Here is a 15,645-nt window from a genome sequence, read left to right as displayed (position 1 = left end):
GAGAATATCACAGCCCGTGCTCATTTCTAAAAAAGCTATTCTTCATTTCCCAGCTACCCAGGAGGGCCCAATGCAGGACCTGGTGGAATGGGCATCCCTCCACACTCTCGCCCTCCTTCAGACTTCACCCAGCCTGCTGCTGCGGCCGCCGCCGCTGCAGTCGCAGCGGCCGCCGCCACAGCAACAGCCACCGCAACGGCAACTGTAGCTGCCCTGCAGCAGGAAACCCAGAACAAGGACATGAACCAATACGGACCGGTAGGTCAAGAAACACATTAGTGATGTCCCCTGTGTGTGTTTATGATGGAATTTAGTGCATTTGTGTTCATCGCACATTAGTTAGGAGTCTGTTCCAGTTCTATCCTTTCATTAACAATGGATTTATACTTATTACTGAACATTGTTAAGACTGAGATATAAGATGGAGTTGAAATTGAGCCAACATGTACATAATAATTAAAGCTGCAATGCATAACTTGTGGTGATTCCAGGCCTGACCCCAACAACTGGGTTCTTTTAAACAATACAATTCCCTTCTGAAACTTTATTTTGATACTGAACACACCTAGTTTGCACCCGTTTCACTTTACTAGTGCAATGTTGATGTTGCAGTTGCCTTCGTGAGTCTTTACAAAAAATAACCAAGATCTAAACACAGGTATAATGAGAAACAGAGAGAGAGTTGTGTGGAGCTTAATCCGCATTGCGTGAACTCATTTGACAATGGTTTGAATGTAACAGATATTCGTTAATATTTAAAAGTTATGCACTCCAACTTCCATAATTGAGCTAATAAGCACATATTTTCCCAGGGGTTTTATCTTTTCCCGGTTGTCTTGACAGTTGCATGCAAACATTTTGTCTTCCAGATGAGTTCCTCTTTCCAGATGGGACCAAACCAAGCGTACAACAGCCAGTTCATGAACCAGCCAGGTCCCCGTGGCCCACCATCCCTCCCTGGAAACATGAGCACAGGCATGAATGCGTCCAACATGAGTGGGCCCCCTATGGGAATGAACCAGCCCAGGGGCCAAGGCATGGGGCCTTTTGGGGCCCATGGTCAAAGGATGCCCCAGCAAGGCTATGCAGGACCTCGACCTCAGAGCATGGGTATGCAGGGCATGAAAAGACCGTACCCTGGGGAGGTGAGTGAATACGAGTACCACATTTTCACTTCAAAGACTTGCATCCTTATCCTGCTGTATGCTGAATATGATTTTCACTTCTGCATGTGCAGCCAAACTATGGTGGTCAGCAGTATGGACCAAACAACCAGTTCCCTAACCAGCAGGGGCAGTACCCCACACCCAACGCCTCCAGGCCGCTGCCGTCCCCGAACTACCCTGGGCAGAGGATGCCAGGACAGCAGCTACAGGGCCAATACCCACCACCCAGCAGTGCTATGGGCCAGTACTATAAGGTGCATTGTGATTGATTTTCCTTTTTTATGTTCAGGTCTACTTGCAGAGTATTATGTTTGGGCATATTGTATCATAATCTCACTAGTCAAAGACACATTTAATTGCATTTTAACTCGAAGGAACGATGATGCAAGAGTAAAAAGAAAAGAACATCAATGACGTTCATTCCATGTTTTGAGCATATTCACATAATGTTCAATATTCCCACATATACACCTGCTAATATTCGTATTAAAGACGGTTAATGTGCGTCATTTTGTTGAATTTGGAGGAGGAAATAATCTTGGCAATTTTGCTTTATGAAATTGCAGCAAGAGCCACCTTTTAATGGGCAAACAAACAACTTCTCTGGAAGTGGATATCAGTACAACCAGGCTAATATGAATGGGGTAAGTCCATTTTGGTACCACTTGTATCTTACACTTGAACGTTTGAAAGTATGATTTATTAATTCATTGTTTTTTTTTCTCTACAGCCACCCAGACCAGTGGGGAACTATCCTCATTCTCCAGTACCAGGCAACCCCACCCCTCCAATGACACCAGGAAGTAACATCCCTCCATACCTGTCGCCAAACCAGGACGTGAAGCCGCCCTTCCCTCCTGACATCAAACCAAATATGACCGCTCTCCCGCCACCCTCAGGTCAGTAAAATAACTGTGGAGAAAATGTGTTTTTTTTCTACATGTTTTGAAACGTGTGATTGCCTCACTGGTATTTTTCTACGCCCAAACAGCCAACCACAACGAGGAGCTCCGTCTGACGTTCCCAGTACGAGATGGCGTCGTCTTAGAGCCGTTCAGGCTAGAGCATAACCTGGCTGTCAGCAACCACGTCTTCCACCTACGGCCCTCTGTGCACCAGACACTCATGTGGAGGTAAGACATGAATTAATGCAGGGCGTATTTTTTAGATAGTCTTACCAGATATCCTAATGTAAATAAAATAGTTGGTCTTCTTCCAGTAACCTCCATGTAAACACTTTTGCAGTTTTAGGTCTCGTAAATTACTTTACAACAGCTGGTGTTAAATATCGTAGTTGTGAGTAAAACCAACATGGATGGTTTCATTGGGGATTTCTCATTTTTTAACAATCGTAGTGATCGTGAAATATCTATTTCCTGAAGATGAAGATAGTTAAAGCCACGAGAGCAGGATCTGCATTAACGGTTAATCTGTCGTGTCGTGCTGAGCATATGAACAGACAATATTATATATGGCAGGGTCAGCATGAGTACACTTTATTAATTATTTTTTTCTTTTCTTTTCTTTTCGTTCCCAGATCGGACCTGGAGCTACAGTTTAAGTGCTACCATCACGAAGACCGTCAGATGAACACCAACTGGCCGGCATCGGTCCAAGTCAGCGTCAACGCCACGCCGCTCACCATCGAGAGGGGCGACAACAAGACATCCCACAAACCCCTGCACTTGAAACACGTATGCCAGCCGGGAAGGAACACAATCCAGATCACAGTCACTGCCTGCTGCTGTGTGAGTACAAAAATCTCAAAAAATAAAGAGGTATATAAATCTTGACACAAAAAATAGTTGCTATGTACATATGGTGAAACATGAGACTGAGGAGAATGCTTGTGAAAGTGACGATTGATAATTGTCCCCACAGTCGCACTTGTTCGTGCTGCAGCTGGTGCACAGGCCCTCCGTTCGCTCTGTCCTTCAAGGCTTACTGAAGAAGAGGCTTCTGCCTGCAGAGCACTGCATCACCAAAGGTATTCAAGAAAAAAACAAGTCACCTTCTGCACCCCGATGTTACCGATCACTCTCGACAGTCTGCTCACACACCATTATTCTGTCCCTCTGCTTTAAAGTTAAGAGGAACTTCAGTAGCGTAGCAGCATCATCGGGCAACACCACGCTCAACGGCGAGGACGGCGTGGAGCAGACGGCCATCAAGGTTTCCCTCAAATGTCCCATCACCTTCCGACGAATACAGCTTCCGGCGAGAGGTCACGACTGTAAACACGTTCAGGTAAGCAACACAGGGAAAAAAAACAACAGAAACGCACTGGGAGTCAAGAATATGATGCATTCAGGGACACATTTACTGCATAGAAATAATGACCGACTTCTCTTTTATGTCTTTCTTGCAGTGCTTTGATTTGGAATCATATTTACAACTCAACTGTGAGCGGGGGACATGGCGATGTCCTGTATGCAAGTAAGTATATCCTGCTTAGAAACCTTGCAGTATTTGCCCTGTTTAAAGTTTACTGTAATGTCTTGCAGTGTTTTAAGCCAGCTTTCTCTTCTCTAATTAGTAAAACAGCATTGTTAGAAGGACTTGAAGTGGACCAGTACATGTGGGGAATCTTGAACGCCATCCAAAAGTAAGTCCACGCACAATACAATACATTTGCAATGCAGACACCATTCCGCTTGTGTCTGAAACATTTGCTTGCATCTGTATTTCACCAGCTCGGAATTTGAGGAAGTGACCATCGACCCGACGTGTAGTTGGCGGCCTGTTGCTATCAAATCTGACATCCACATCAAGGAGGATCCAGACGGACCGCTGACGAAGAGGTTTAAGACTATGAGTCCCAGCCAGATGATCATGCCAAATGTGATGGAGATGATAGCTCAGCTCGGCCCCGGACCCTCGCCGTACCCTTCTCAACAAGGGAGCAACAACAGCGAATACAGCAGCCAAGGTACCAGGCAGTCACAGCACAAAGCCTCTTCAGCAAGCTTACAAATGATGCAATTAATTGACACATGTACTAAACCATTTATTTATTGTTGCTAGGCAACAGTTACCACGGGAGCTTTGATTTCCCTCACGGCACCCCTGGTGGTACATCCATGAATGATTTCATGCACGGTCCGCAACTGTCTCATCCGCCTGACATGCCGAACAGCATGATGACGCAAGACAAGCCACTCTCCCACAATATGCCTGACTCAGTAAGTTCTATATATTTTTTATTCACCTAGTTTTTTACTTGCTTTTCTCCCGTTTTTTTATTTTTTTATTTTTTATCATATTTTACTCTTACAACCTTGTAATAGGTCATATCATCCTATTTGTATTGTGATTTCCAGCTCGTTAATAATGAGGAGATAATATTACAGTATATTCAGTATTAGCTTGATAATAAGAATCACTATTATGCATGGACATTTTTGAATTAATATTAACAATCCTACATTATGTTACTTGAAACAATTATTAGCACTCTACTAGCATATTTTTTCATACTATAATATAAAGTGATACCTATTAACTCCTGCTGTTATAAAGACACACAAGAAATCAAATACATGTATTTGCTAAAACAGTTAAACTAATACTTTAAAGCTGACCTTGAAATGCTAAATTGAAATTGACGAGAATCCTTAATTATAAGGATTTAATCATTAATTTCACAAATTGTGATGTTATGACTGTTTAACACCAGAAAATATATTCAAGTTATCATAATTATTAAGGATTGTAACGACACCACTTTTTTGTGTCCGTGTCAATACTGATATCACAAACTTTTTTGATTAATGAACTATGAAGCTGTTGATAACACATTTGTGCTGAGTCATTTCAGACATGATTCTCCAACTGTGTAAGAAATATTGTTCTCCCAATAAGAAGAAACAAAAAGCCCAAACATGACTCAGCTAAAATGCTTTTTACTGATTTTTACTTACATTGTTGTAGTCTGTGCATAGTGAAGCATGCGTTATACATATCAGATTTAAAAATTTTATCTATCCGATATCAGACCGATACTTGTGGTTCCCATCTCTAATAATTGTTAGATCAATCAATAATGAAACATCTCCCTCTCACTGTGCAGATACCTCACTCTGCCAGCAACGACCCGTCACATGGTCCACTGCAGCAGAGCTTACATGGGTCTCCACACCCTGGGAGCCAATCGGGGCAGCAGCAGCTGCACCACGGCGGGCATCCGCAGCCCTCGCGACAACCTCCACCTCCTCAGCAACAGCAACAGCAACAGCAACAACAGCAGCAACCCGGCCCCAACAGCCATCCCCATGGCGACCTCACCTTTAACCCCTCCAGCAGTTTGGACAGCCAAGCTGGTTCGGACATGCCCGAGCCATCTCTAGACGTGAGTCCTGACATACAGCTGATTTTTTTTTTTTTTTTTTTAAAGCAAATCTTTATTATTATCTGTTTACTGAACAAGAATCGTGTCGTTCTTCTTCTTCTTCACAGCTTCTACCGGAGCTCGCGAACCCAGATGAGCTGCTGTCGTACCTGGACCCCCCCGACCTTCCCAGCAATAGCAACGATGACCTTCTGTCACTCTTCGAAAACAACTGAGGCGGTTCAGACACACACAAACTTTTCTGACTGCCTGCAGTTTCCCTGAGAGCCCGGAGCGGTCGCTCAGTACTTGATAAACACAAAGATGCACTCCCTTTCTCTTCTTCCTCTTGTACAGTTTTCATTCGCCAGCGCAGATTGACTGAAAGAGGTTCAAACTCAAACACACACACACACACACAGTGGGAAGCTCACCCCGCGGCGATACCTTTGAACTGTGCAGCTATACTCAGTTGATTTTTTTAATGCCACACACGTGTATGTGTGCACATTAGAAACACATTGTAGCATTTTTTATTATATTTTGTTTCCTTTTGAGAAGAAAAAGGAATTAAGTGTAAAAAAAAAAGAAGAAAAAAAAAAATACTTGCGCTATCTGGCCAGTGTGCGTTATGTCCATATTGTTATTCCAATCTGAGAGGCCACAGCTTCCTGGTGTCACAGCTCCATTCCCCTGACTGGTCTGGTTAGTCGCAATGTTTTGTCCACCACACATCATCTAAAAAGCACAAGAGATTTAGGCAATGCAAAAAAACTAAAAATAAAAAAAAAATATAAGTCTGTACAAATGAAAACAAGATCAGTTAGATCCGTGTATATCTGTCCTTGTCAAAAAAAAAAAGTTTTTTAAAAACAACTTTTGCTCTTCTGGCAATGAATTTTGAGAGTGATCGGCTTCCACTTTGTCTACAATTGTGATACATACATATTTTTGTCAAAAAGAGATCCAACCCTGCTTTTCACTCCTGTAAGGGTTAACAACTGGAATGGAGAAGATTTTGGCCTCACTAAAAACAAACAACAACAAAAAGAAGGTTTATATTAGATAACAAGAAGAGCATATGTGTGCTTCTACATATTGTATAGTGATCATCCTCCTGTACAGCGGAGTGATCTGAATGGAAATGAAAGGTACACGGTGAGAGATTGGGGTTCTTCTGACCATCCTGCTGCATTTACTGCTTCCTGCTCCAACTCCTTCTGTGCCCCTTTGCTCTGCATGAGCCCCATTGTTACTCGGGTCAGCAATTTTGCAAAGTTGCATCTCTTTCCCTGTTAAATGATGTGCTGTTTCAGTAGTCTACAGAAGTGCATGTGTGCCAAGCCCTTGTCTAGTGCTGTTCCAAGTGGTTAAAAAAAAAGAGATATTGTGTGGTTTTTATCAGTTGCTGTTTCCGCAGCTTTTTGTTTGTTTGTTTGTTTGTTTGTTTGTTTTTGATTTCTGTCAGATTTAGTATGATTTATTTAACACTAACACTGAAGGGAAAATGCCGTTATCAGCGATACATTTATCATGTGTTTGCCAGATATACGGTGTTATATGTTTTTGTTGTTTTTCTAGTTTTTTGTCGCTGCATAATTAAAAAACTATCCACAGATTATTTGGGAAACTACGCAACATCACCAAAGTTAGATGAGATGAGAATGGAGATGTTTGTGTTGATTGGGTGTGTGTGTGTGCGTGTGCGTGTGTGTGTGTGTGTGTGTGTGTGTAGTGGTGAGGTAATATTGATTTCAAAGATATTGGACAAATACAGTTTATCCATCACTACTGTTCAAGAGGTGTTTTTTTTATTTTTTTTTTAAGCAGTATTGGTGCCAACATTTAGCCACGTTTGTTTTCATTTTCACTTTTTGAGAAGAGTGCTGTTCAGTATGCAAATGTATTATTTTTGAAGAAATGCTATTGTACTGTAAATATCATTGTGAATATTTTTGTATCATCCTTGGTAATATTTGTCCTTTGATCATTAGTCGTCCAAACGTAACCACATTTGCTCCAGAACTCCCATCCGACCACTGACTCTGTTTGTAACCAGCGTACGACGGCTGCCTCGCCGCCTGTCCAAACATCTCATAAGCTATTTCCTGCGAGTCAACCGTGCTTTCTCATCACTTTCCTCCCAGTGTACTCCGTCTTGCACTTGTCCAGTATACACAGTCGTCCCATCTTCTTCTGTGCTCTCCTTACAAGGTGATCGTGTCGCATCGTTTCAAAGTTTCAGACCTTAAGCTCAGTTTGAAGCAATATTTTTCTTCCATGCTCAGATGTGTTTGAATCAACAACAAAAAAAAGAAAAAAAGAAAAAGGTCACTGTCGTGTACTCATGAATATATGTTCACATTTTTATCAGTGAAACCAAACAGTGATTTAAACAGTGGTTTAAAAAAAGATGTGGTATCAACTGGCTTTCAGTATATTTAGTGAGCTATGTGAATATCATAATTGTTGCTAATTGTCAATACACAGTGGTATTTTAAAGATATATCACAACCATATTTTAAAGAAAATCATCATATTGTTTATATTTTATAGAAAAATGTGGCTTTTTTTTTTTTTTTTTTTTAAGGAAAAGCACGAGACCATTTACATTTTTTATCCCATTTTGTTTTGGTAAATTATTTTGTACTGCTTTTCTTATGAATCTGTAAGGCTAGAAATCCAATTTCTTTCGATTTGCAGCATTGTATTGATTTAACCACCCCTGATTTGTGTTTAAATGCCTTTTAAGAAATATGATTTGTTCCACTTCAGCACACTGACGTTTCCCATGCAGACATCAAGTTTTGAAAGCAATTCACTGTTAAAAAGAAAAAAAATATCCAAATTGAAATTGTTTAATCCATGACGCTTTATTTTGTTCTTACTTTGAAGTGAGCCACTTCACCCTGAATCTGTAGTTGCACAATCATGATAAAGGGCCATTTTCCTGGGGGATGTTGTTTTTTAATAAATAAATGACTTAAGTTAAAAACAAACAAAAAATACAGAGAGGAAGGGCACGTCCGTCACTCTGGCCTGGAAAAGGATGCTGAGGGCAAGGCTAGGTCAAACGTCCCAAGAATGCCTGTATATATGTAAATGACTGTAGAGACATGTGAACAGAAATGTATTCATTTTCCCTGGGAATGTGCATTGTTTCTTCAGAATAATAAAAAGCTTGCAACCCCTCTACTGGAAGTGGCTGAATATGGACAATTAAACTTGTTAGTTAGTGTCTGTGGGTATCTCGGCATTTTGTTCCCCCCTCTGTAATATACGTTCACCTCTTTTTTTTTTAAGGGGAACTGGGACAGCTATGTGTTACATATAATATTTAGCCTAAGTGTTCTAGTCTATCACTTGCATACTCTTGAGGTGCTAAAGCTTAAAAAAAAACAAAAAAAAAAGAAACCCAACAACAACAACAACAAGGTTACAGAGAATATCGCTTGGTGGGGTAGGAGATTGGAGGTGGGAGTGAGGGAGGGAGGGAGGGAGTTACGCGTCCAGAAGATTGTAAACAAATCCATAGTTTGTACGATTTTTGATATCATGAACAGCTGGAAAAATGATCTACAATCTACGGTGATTCATGCAATGTGGCCATTGTCTCTATGTTTGTACATTGTATGTACAATCATTTCATATTCGAAAACTGGTCAGAAAATAAAGGAACTAATTGTGATTTTTAGTCTTGCAGAAGTGTATGTAGTTAGATGATGTGACAACCTAATATTTATCTAATAAATATGTATTCAGATGATACCAGCATGTCACTGTGGTCTTTTCTTTTGTGAACGTAGGCAAGGACGAGGTGTAAATGATGGTGATCACTCACATTTTGTTTAATTAACTTAAAGGGATAGGGTTACGTTTTTTTTCAAGTCGGGTTGGAACTAAGCATTTACATAAAGTATTGCGTGTGCCAAGAAGCAGCCAGAGAGAGCTCAGTGAAAACATAGCTGCTCAATGGAACATTAGGGAACCACTTCACAAAATGCTCACCAAAGTCCTTAAAATTCAATTTTAACAGTATGTTTGCTTCCTAATCGCACTGTAAGACATCATTTTCTGACAAGAGAAAATTGTCAATTTTAAATCACAGAAAAACACAAGAAATCCACTGCTGTCTTCATCAGCATGTTCAGTTGTCTTATTTTGTGTTGTCGGTGTTTGAAGCCATGTATTCAGATTTATCTCAGTAACAAATGTACCAATCGTAGGAGCAGCAGTCAAAAAGCACCTGAGTCACATGAGCAAAACAGATGGATTTTGGTACAGTTTTTTGGTAAAGTGGATTTCTTGTGTCCTAATATTCCAGTTACGTCCTTGTTTTTCATCACTCCTGTTGTAAAGGTCCAGGACATGTGGTGTACTTGATTTACCCACAAGATGGCAGCATAATCCACAATGGGAAATGAGTGTGGTTGAATGGACGTCAGATTGATTCGATTATGCAGATAAAATATTGATTTACAGCCAATTTAATTGTGTTTTTTTTTTATATAATATATATTATATATTATAAATATATAATTTCTTCATTGTAAAGTATGAAAGCTGAACATAAAGAAAAAAAACGTTTAGTGCGCTGTGTGTGTGAACGTAATCACGCGATACTTTAAAATAACGTGTTTCCGGGTTCTGCTCTTGCACATGTAAGTGTGATTTCCATGTCCTTGCGCTCTTGAGTGAAGGAACAGTTGAAGGGGTCGCTGTAGGTTTGAAACATGTTGCTTTTGTCGAATAGAATAAAGTTGTGTTCGCTGGCGTTTACCGCCGCGCGTCTGTGCAGCAGCGGCGTCGCAGCTGCCAACAACAAGCCCACCGTTTACTTTGACATTGCTGCAGATAACGAGCCTCTCGGCAGAGTAACCTTTGAGGTAAGAGCGGTCAAAATCATAAAATAATAATAGAACTTTGATCCTTCCTACCTGTTGATGCGTGCGTGTACGTGCTTCAAAAGAAAATGGCGCAGTTTCATTTTTAATTAAGGTTTCCTGAAAAGCACCTGCTCACTTACACACACATGACCCTGGACCTTTCATGTTTCTTTTGCAGCTAAACTCTGACGTTGTGCCGAAAACAGCAGGTAAGACATTATTTTCTATGGACTTCGTATTAAACACGAACAAAATGTAATGTGTACTCGAATACATGTGAAATGACTCAAGTAAAAGTCAAATGTGGTTAATTTAAATTGTACTCTGAGTAAAAGTAACTTTTAATAGCTTAGCTAGCTTAATAGTTGGGGTTTCCTGTGTTGTGGTAAAGGAACATAATTAATATCAAGCTTATTACAGTGCAATAACCCAATAGAACATATGTTATAACGTAATTTTAGTGCAGACCATCTCATAAAATATGCACAAACAATGTAAAACTACTCGGGTAATGAGAGTAAAGTGTCATTTGTTTCTTTCCTCCTCAAAATGGGACCAAAGAGATGTTTGTCAGAGCCACAGGCTGATCCAAGGAATGTTGACATTTAGTTACTGTGCAGGAGACAGACTGGACAAGACTAAACAAGACTTAACTGCAGAGTAAAACACTATCTCGACTAATCCTTTGTAGTTGTGTAGTTTCGGCGCAAAAGGTTTGGCTAAATGTTTACTTGAAAATAAGAAGTGAATGTTATGGCTGCAGCAATTTTCAGAAGAAAAACTGTATATCTGCATAAGAAACATTTTCAAAAAACACATTGTTAATTGAGAAGCTGCAGCCCTGATTGAAAGTGATATTAATGAATATTAATAATGACTTTCCTCCACTCACTGTTTGCCAAAAAGTGGAAATGTTCAGCTCTGTGAAACACTGATAAGGAAGAGAGCAGGGAGGAGTAATCCAGAATGGATGAATGTAATCCTTCCCACAAACCGTTGCCCTTAGCTGTGTTATTATGTCAAACATCAGTCAGGTTCTACAGCTATATCTGATGTCATTGTCATAGTATTAGTGGTAGTATTAGTGAACTGGAGCAACGATTCCATAACGATATATCACACAATAAAAATGGCATCAATTGCAATATTACAAACATACAATATATAGAACACCTTTGAGATACAGCACATAACTGCTGTGAAATATTTTGCCTCAGATTTGTGAAATATTTCTGTTTTAACAAGTGTTTGAAACCACAATGAATCGCTTTCTTAAACTTTCATTCAGGAAAAGGCAAAAGTTTGGTCTGAGTTAAACTATTTTAAACTTCTTTTTGACCAGCCCTATTTAAGATGAGGAAAATAATTAGTCTGCATTTTGGTACAACCGACATCAGTGAATGTTGTTCACTGACCTGTACAGATTTAAGGAGAACCTAACACTGGCTCTTGTTTCATAGAAAACTTCCGGGCGCTGTGCACAGGGGAACTTGGTTTTGGTTACAAGGGATCAATTTTCCACAGAGTGATTCCTCAGTTCATGTGCCAGGTAGGTAGGCCTCGCTCTTTCTCTTTTGTGTCCTTTCTAATTGTTACAGTGTAATTACAGTGTGATCTGTGTTTGCAGGGTGGTGATTTCACAAACCACAATGGGACTGGAGGGAAGTCTATCTATGGATGGAAGTTTCCCGATGAGAACTTCAAACTGAAGCACACCGGACCTGGTAATGTGTCTGATGTATATCCCACTCTTTCTGTGAACACTGCCAGTAGAGATGGAGGAGAAAGCAGTGCTGTCTGGTTTATTTATTTATTCCGCAGTTTCCACTGGTCACAGATTTTTAAGGATAAGATGAATTTTCAGAGGTAATTTTCCAGATGTGGAGAGTCTGGGAATTTGATCATTCATCTTTGAAGGTCTGTGGGTTGTGATGGAACGTTTAGGACCAAACTGTCTCTTCCTGTGATGCTGCAGGTACTTAAATATCTGCAGTGTTTGTGCTACGGTCATGAGAGGAGGTGGTAGTTTTCAGTTGTTTGGAACCAGACTTGAAAAAAGTGTCCCGAGTCCAAAAAGACAGCAGACAAGGAAGGAATGCAACACTAATTGCAAGATTCTATTATAAAAATTAAAAGTTTAAGTGAGACAATAATTATTTTCAATTGTCACCACCAGGTGGCAGTATTGTGTAAAAAAAAAAAAAAAAGTTAAATAACTCAGGAATCAACTTACTGTGGTTGTTAGTTCCCTTATTGGCAATAATATTTTAATGATATTTAATATAAGTAATTAATGCTTGCACCATATTGACTTATTAGCAAGTATTTTGTGTAAGACTGAGTGTGAATTTGTTGCTTTGAAGGAATCCTGTCAATGGCCAACGCTGGACCAAACAGCAATGGATCCCAGTTCTTTATCTGCACTGCTAAAACAGAATGGTATGTACTGACAAACACTCCATTCTAATCAAAGTGCAATCGTTATTTCACACACGTTTGTTTGACTTCGGACTGCAACTAACATTTATTTAAATCATTGATTGATCCTAGTAACCAAAGTAACCTTTGCAGATCCACTTGAATTTACTTACATTGTTCCTGCAGTTCCTTCAAAAGATATCTCTACACAGAGTAATAATAAAGACAGAGACACTGTGTCTATGAGATAGAATACTGTAATGGGATTATTAAATTATTTAAAGGTACAGTGCGTCACATTTAGCAATATTCACTGACGGACTCGCATGTTGCAGCTGAATATCCCTCACCCCTCCAGTCCAAGTGTATTTGTCCATTGTGAGCTATTGTAAAAAAAAAGGTGAATCAAAATGGTATCCTCTGTAGAGCTGACCTGACTCCCTTTGTCTAAATATAAAAGGCTCAGGTAATGAAAATAACAATCAGGTGATTGTACACTCTACTTTAAATATATATTATATGGGAGGCCCATATTGCTCAGTCTTTCAAAGTAAATGTTTATTAAATATGAAGTCACTTAAGGATTTGTAGGGACAGTGAGCTGTGATTTTAACTGTGAGCAGGAAAAGTAACTTGGCTGTGGTGGTGACACTGAACATCTCAGAGACTGCTAACATTTAAAATGTGAGCTTGAGTTTCAAACCACACGGAAAAAAGGTAATTGCTACCCTTTTCCTTTATTTTAGGTTGAGTAACAGGGATCTGAAGAGAAAAGCACTTAAATCCACCAAAAGAGGCTTTACATGTATCAGCATGTAACCTTGGCATGTCACCGACTCTTCAAACTCACAGACATATGAAGAAAATAGTCATGATTATTGTATAAGTAACTAAATTAAAAAAATAGTAAAGTGTCCCAGTTGCAGTTGAATAGCTTTGGTACAGGACCAAACCTTACCAATCTGCTGCTGCTTCGACAGTGCTTGTTATTTTAGATGCCCCCCCCTAAAATATGGGTTTAGTCATGTTCAGTTATTGTTCAAATGTTTGAAAAGGTTGTTGTTGTTTTTACGCCTGCAGAGAATTATACTCTTGTATTGAATTTGTGTGTTTTGGCATCAGAGCTAGATGTGATCAGATTTAATAAACGGTCTAAAATAGCACAACAATGGGAGAAAATGGTGGCATCACAGAACAAACAGCCACAAGTGAAACCCTGTCGGGGGCATCGTGGATCATCTCACTGTATGAGGCAGTGATAACAAACTTTGTCTTTCTTCATTCAGGCTGGATGACAGACATGTTGTCTTTGGCAGCGTGAAGGAGGGAATAGACGTGGTCAAGAAAGTGGAGTCTTTTGGTTCACGGTCTGGGCGAACCTCCAAGAGGATCACTATCACAGACTGTGGAGAGCTTAAGTAGACTCGATGTGAGAAGTGGACACGGTCCTCGTCTCATCTCATCTCCTGCTGTACTTTCAATGTATATACCTCTCAATCCAGACAATAAAAAATCTGACTCGGGTCTCAACTAATGCACTAAAACATGCTGTAAAATGTGAACTTGTATTAAAGACTGCAGGGTTCTGTGGCATTTAGGAGATAATTGTTAACTATGTTTTTGTTTGTCAAACTGGTTTAGAAAGAGGCAGTAATTTAAAAAAAGTATAAAAAAAAATTAAACAAGTTTTTTCTTAAAGATGCAAACGTCTTCATTTCATCTGTTTTGATGCTACATGACCCAGATGCCTGAAAATTGCCCCCAAGGGAAAAATTCTACACTTTTACAAAGCCTGACACAATGCTCATGAAATACAGGCGTGTCCTTTTACTTCAGATCAATGTTTTCCCTCTCTCATTTTTTTTTAACCCACCTCCTCCTGGTTTCCTCATCAGCTTCAGTTGACCCGTGATCTTATTCTACTTGTGTATTTATTCTGCCGAGATCTGTTCAAAAAATGGAGCTCTGCAATGTCCGATCAAACGACTGCCACACAGGGAAGCATCCTCTAGGCAGTGCCAGTGGTGGTATACAAGAGAGTGGACCTACATTTGATGAGAAAACCAGATGCTTGAAAATATAAAGACTGATACAAACTCAGTTTTTTGATGTTAAAAACATGTCACATCTGGATAAGTTAAAGCTGAAGGGGGGAGACTTTCTCAGCTCCCAAACATATGGATAAACTAGAAACATACTTCTGCAAACACTTAAGCTCCATGACTCACAATGTTTAAGACAGCAAGTTATACCCCACCCATACCAAAAAATGTCATGGAAATAGTTTTAGAAGTATGAATAAAAGATGTTAACATCACCCCTTTGGTGAAGGTAATAAAAAAATACATTGTGGAGATTTAAAAAAGATGCAAACATGGTGCATAACAAGTTTAAATGCATTTTAATACAAAAACATTTGAAGAGCTCCATCTCATGGAGAACTCAAACTAAGGCACAACCGGTGTCTCGTACGTCATAAAACATGGACATTACAATGTAACAGAAATACCAAAAACCTTCTTGAGCGACATGCACATGCTCCCTTCCACTAAGTCCTTCCAGATCTTTGGTTCACACTGATATTAAGTCCTTCTTTTTTGTCTCGCGTTACATACGAGACGTCACAACCTATGACCCATTTTACAAAAAAAAAGAAAACAAAAACACTTTGCTGAGTTTCTCCTGACACTGAGTGCCAAAATAAAGTGTGCTGTAACTCATTTGTTGGGAAATAAAACATCTTTACCATATTGCATTGTTGTACAACGTAGATATAATTCACTTTTTTTGTGTAGGCACGTATATAAAGAATAAATGTTAGTTGGCTAATATGTTCCTTCATAAAGTG

At 39.7% G+C, this 15,645-nt stretch overlaps 2 protein-coding genes across 2 annotated transcripts in view; both read left to right on the top strand.

The window, feature by feature from the left end:
• The window catches only part of LOC310939274 (zinc finger MIZ domain-containing protein 1-like), an 80,056-nt gene extending 74,249 nt beyond the window's left edge, over positions 1 to 5,807 (top strand). Inside the window, exons 8-22 of the mRNA XM_083903981.1 lie at positions 54 to 258; positions 888 to 1,145; positions 1,238 to 1,420; positions 1,733 to 1,810; positions 1,897 to 2,065; positions 2,158 to 2,299; positions 2,704 to 2,914; positions 3,048 to 3,153; positions 3,253 to 3,413; positions 3,535 to 3,602; positions 3,703 to 3,771; positions 3,860 to 4,095; positions 4,191 to 4,348; positions 5,236 to 5,514; positions 5,622 to 5,807. Of these exons, the coding sequence (XP_083760107.1) occupies positions 54 to 258; positions 888 to 1,145; positions 1,238 to 1,420; positions 1,733 to 1,810; positions 1,897 to 2,065; positions 2,158 to 2,299; positions 2,704 to 2,914; positions 3,048 to 3,153; positions 3,253 to 3,413; positions 3,535 to 3,602; positions 3,703 to 3,771; positions 3,860 to 4,095; positions 4,191 to 4,348; positions 5,236 to 5,514; positions 5,622 to 5,729 (2,431 nt within the window). The 3' untranslated portion in view covers positions 5,730 to 5,807. The remainder of the gene's footprint in view (positions 1 to 53; positions 259 to 887; positions 1,146 to 1,237; positions 1,421 to 1,732; positions 1,811 to 1,896; positions 2,066 to 2,157; positions 2,300 to 2,703; positions 2,915 to 3,047; positions 3,154 to 3,252; positions 3,414 to 3,534; positions 3,603 to 3,702; positions 3,772 to 3,859; positions 4,096 to 4,190; positions 4,349 to 5,235; positions 5,515 to 5,621) is intronic.
• A 4,359-nt stretch (positions 5,808 to 10,166) lies between these two features.
• On the top strand, positions 10,167 to 14,432 carry ppifb (peptidylprolyl isomerase Fb). The gene is made up of 6 exons (XM_083903327.1): positions 10,167 to 10,379; positions 10,558 to 10,588; positions 11,840 to 11,928; positions 12,007 to 12,103; positions 12,743 to 12,818; positions 14,084 to 14,432. Exons 1-6 carry the CDS (start codon positions 10,227 to 10,229, stop codon positions 14,217 to 14,219), a joined length of 582 nt encoding a protein of 193 aa, XP_083759453.1. The 5' UTR covers positions 10,167 to 10,226; the 3' UTR covers positions 14,220 to 14,432.
• Positions 14,433 to 15,645: the final 1,213 nt, after the last annotated feature.

This window comes from Microchirus variegatus (genome assembly GCF_963457635.1).
Source record: "Microchirus variegatus genome assembly, chromosome: 17".
Lineage (NCBI taxonomy): Eukaryota > Metazoa > Chordata > Actinopteri > Pleuronectiformes > Soleidae > Microchirus > Microchirus variegatus.
The sequence above is the reverse complement of the archived record's forward strand: the minus strand, read 5'-3'. Positions and strand labels throughout refer to the sequence as shown.

Bases quoted from the DNA above. Each gene is read 5' to 3' on its own strand.
- ppifb (XM_083903327.1), top strand. From the start codon at position 10,227: ATGTTGCTTTTGTCGAATAGAATAAAGTTGTGTTCGCTGGCGTTTACC. The intron at 10,589-11,839 runs GTAAGACATTAT...CTTGTTTCATAG, and splicing joins CGTTGTGCCGAAAACAGCAG to AAAACTTCCGGGCGCTGTGC. The intron at 11,929-12,006 runs GTAGGTAGGCCT...CTGTGTTTGCAG, and splicing joins TTCCTCAGTTCATGTGCCAG to GGTGGTGATTTCACAAACCA.